Source organism: Buceros rhinoceros, unplaced genomic scaffold (assembly GCF_000710305.1).
Source record: "Buceros rhinoceros silvestris isolate BGI_N320 unplaced genomic scaffold, ASM71030v1 scaffold34382, whole genome shotgun sequence".
In the NCBI taxonomy this organism is placed as follows: domain Eukaryota; kingdom Metazoa; phylum Chordata; class Aves; order Bucerotiformes; family Bucerotidae; genus Buceros; species Buceros rhinoceros.
The window spans coordinates 1-3622 of NW_010397725.1; the positions used below are offsets into that span (position 1 = coordinate 1).

General features: G+C 57.2%; 1 protein-coding gene across 1 annotated transcript in view; it reads right to left on the reverse strand.

The window, feature by feature from the left end:
- Nucleotides 1–482: 482 nt before the first annotated feature.
- The window catches only part of ARHGEF37 (Rho guanine nucleotide exchange factor (GEF) 37), a 10089-nt gene continuing 6949 nt past the window's right edge, over nucleotides 483–3622 (reverse strand). Inside the window, exons 9-13 of the mRNA XM_010146365.1 lie at nucleotides 3302–3611; nucleotides 2243–2371; nucleotides 1687–1882; nucleotides 1082–1251; nucleotides 483–692 (exon numbers count right to left, since the gene is read on the reverse strand). Of these exons, the coding sequence (XP_010144667.1) occupies nucleotides 483–692; nucleotides 1082–1251; nucleotides 1687–1882; nucleotides 2243–2371; nucleotides 3302–3611 (1015 nt within the window). The remainder of the gene's footprint in view (nucleotides 693–1081; nucleotides 1252–1686; nucleotides 1883–2242; nucleotides 2372–3301; nucleotides 3612–3622) is intronic.

Genomic DNA, 3622 nt, shown 5'->3' on the forward strand with positions numbered 1-3622 from the left:
GGCTGCTCTGCCTGAGTCTCTGTGCTCACGCCAGCGGTGCCCCAAGAGCCCCTTCCCGAGAGCCCCAGATGCTCCGTGCCAGGCCAAAGACTCCCTCGGCAGCGCAGCACGCCCTGCAGCTCGGTCCTGATCCAACTGCGGACAATGCTGTCTCATCACCTCTAAGGACACTTTTGTCACTGACATGGATTTCAGCAAATCCCTGGAAAACTGCAGCCATCTGCCCTCGCTCCCTCGTTCTGCTTTCCTTTGCGCAGACACAGATGGGACATGGCACTCTCACACCTACCCATCAAAAAGTGCCTCCCAGCCACCATCTCTGACTCCCACGTCCCCCTGGGACATATTCTGCCAGCTGCTTCCCACCACCCTCCTGGCTCAGGGCTGCCCCCCTCCAGCACCTCCCACAGCCAGTCCTTGGGTGCCAAGCAGACTGCTCCCATCCGACGAAGCCTGTGCCCTTGGGTGCAGGCTGGCTGTGCTCACACGGGCAAGCTCCAGCCCGTGGGCTCCCGCACAGGGACAGTCACCAGGTAGCTGGAGGGCACGTAGCCTCTCTGGCCGTTCACTTCCACCAGGCTCCATTCCTTGCTTCCCTTCTTGTCGTGTGGTTCCAGCACCACCACAGGCTGCCCTGCCTGGAGGCTCAGCTCCTGCGGACTCCTGGCTGCGAAGGCGAAGCCAGCGACCACCTGCGAAAGGTAGAGGAAGGAGGGAGGAAGTCCTTGCTGGACAGAGAGTCAAAGGGGAAAAAGACATGCATGGCAGGGCAGAAGCTAGAGGGGACATGGATGTTGTTTCCAAGAGGGCAGCGCAGTACTGCCATCAGTGGAGGGACACTGGGGACTCCACTAAGCACAGTTCTCTGGTTCTGTCCACCCCAGGTCTCAGCAAGGCAGACACCAGCCTCGCAGGGCACTCGGGGCTGCGACACTCCCCTAGGCACATGGCTGCACATGTATGAACACGTGTGCAGGAAAAGAAAGCCCACCTTCCCACCCACACGCTGCACACGACAGGGACTAGCACGGAGCTGGTTGGGGCTGCTAGGAATGGCCCTGGGGGTGTCCCCCACTCTCACCTGGAAAGCTGGAGTGAAGGTGGCCAGCTGGGGCCTGGGAGCTTCAGGTGATGCATATGAATGTCTCCTCTCTGTGCTGCTCTCCAGGGAAGGCATCTGCATCCCAGGCTGCTGGCTTCGTACCGGGCAATAGGGCTGGAGTTTTCCAGCAGGCACAAACCCTCGGGGACCTGGAGGACATGTACACACACAGGTCATGGGGCCCCACTGTCTGGCACATATAGGACTGGTTGGAGGAGAGAGGACTGACAACTTGGCATGGCATGGCCCAGCAGCCCTGTTCCAACTGGTTCATCACTAGGGGATATCCAGCAGCAAAACTCGCCAGAAAGGGGCTTCCAGATGTTTCTGTGTGCACAGGATTCTCCTTTCCCAGCCATGATGAGCCACGAGTGCTCCCTCATGGGGAAACCTGAACTTTGCAGGTAATGGTTACTGGTGGAGCTGGCAAAGCAGAGCTGCGTTTGGGCTGAGCAAACCCTGGAAGGGAGGACCCGGGAGGCAATGGCCTGCTGTTTCATCCAAGATGAGGAAGTGGTTCGGGTTTGGTTTCTGACCCTGATGCTTAGAAGGAGGGGAGAGGCTCCCTGTAGCGCTCACAGTACCTCCAGCATCCACCAGCCATCTGTTTGTGTTCCCCTTAGTGTCCATGCTTTGCAGCAGAGCCACAATCTGTCCCCTTTGCAAGGTCAGGTCCAAGTCTTTGCTGCCACTGATGTTGCTTGTCACTTGGTAAAGTTTGTCTGGGCCGTGACTGCTCACAAGGGAAAGGACCTTCCGCTCCTCAGCAGGGTTCAGAGGCTGGTGGGGAGCAAGAGACACAGGAACACTTGATGAGACAGGCAGGAGACTGAGGTCCTCCAAGTATATGTGCTCTCCTTTCTGCAGGATCAAACCCCAGGGAGCGGTTAGAGGAGAAACTCTCTGCTATACCTCATGGTTTGGAGATGAGTGGCCAGAACCAGAAGAGCTGAGACTGTTTCATCCTTGGTTATTCCCAGCCAGCTGCTGTTGGGGGCTTGGGGGAAATACTGTGGCTGTGGCAACCCCCTAAGCCACTTTCCGAGCCAACCTCCTCCCCAGGGAAATATTCTGCACTGGGAAGCCACAGTCCTACCTATTCATTCACCTGGCCTGAGTCACCCCCTTCCCAGCTCCTACCTGTGTCACAGGGCTCGGCGTGACAGTCTCAAACGTCTGGCAGAAGGTACAGAGCTGAGCTCCTGACTGCTGCAAGGTGTCTTCCACCAGTTTCCAGAAATTGGGCAGAGGCATGTGGCCATGGGGCATCTGTGAAGACAGACCCTGAGATCAGAGAGGGCCCTGGGGAGGCAAAGAGCTGTGGGTAGGGTCAAAAGAAAAGGAACAGGAAGAAAAGAGGTGAAGAAAAGAGAACAAACCTTGTCACTACAGATGCACACTCCCTTTGGCAAGGAGAGCTGCTGCTCCCTGGCTTTGAGCTGCCTGCCCTGGGCAGGACAATCACACACGGGGATCTTGGGCTGTACCCAGCCCACCAGAGCAGTCCCCGTGTTCTGCTACCCTGCTCCCAGCCCACACTCCATCCCACCTGACTAAAAAGGGAGACAGGTGGATGTAGCTCTGGCGTAGATGTCTGCAGCGTGAGTATCCCAGACTGAGCAAGAGGAATCCATCCTCAAGACTAGGTACGTACGAGCAGCATCTGAGATAATACCTCCACATGGCAGCATCTTCTCATGTTGGTCGTAGGTCAGGTCAGGGCCATGTGCTACCCCAGGGCTCTGGACTGGCCTGACCCAGCACATTTGCAAATGTCAGGCTCAGAGAATGCCGTGCAGTGAGGAGCCCCGGGAGATACTTCCCAGGGGATGGAGGTTCAAGGGATTGCTTGTTCCTCAGGCCAGGAGCTGTCCTTCTCCTTCTTGCCTCCTCAGCACAGAGCTCTCAGGAGCTCAGTTAACGCTGATCTCTCAGGCAGCACATAAATAAATTACCAGCGGTGTCCTCAAAGCAGGACAGTTCCTGGCAGTGAAGAAGAGACAATTTGGCTTTCTCCAGCCGAAGGGGAGGGGAGGTCACTTAGAAATGCTAGACAGGGAGCTGTGTGGCTGCAAGGGCAGGCTTGGGCTACACAAGTCTGCAGCGCCCTGGGATCCAAGTGATGTCCCAAGCCTGAAGAAGGCAGGTCTGGCTCATGATGTTTGCTGGTGTGGGCACACACACCAAGGGGAGACTCACCTGTTCTAGCTCCTTTTCTGCCTGGTGCAGGACCTGGGCAGCCAAGTCCCGTTGCAAGACACTGAGAGAGCACAGTATCTGCCCCAGGAGCTGCAAAGCCACCTGGTTGAACCGTGGGAGCTCAGCCACGAGCAGGGCATTGATGGCAAGGTAGGTGTTCATGGCTGCCTCCTCATCATATGTCACACTGCCCATCTCACTTTTCCGCTCCTGGATCTCCTCATAGTCCAGCAGCTTGTCCAGGCGCTTCTTGACCAGCTGTTGTGGTCCCACCAGCATGTCTGAGAGGCTGCAGAGGGGCTGGGCAACCCACCATTGCCG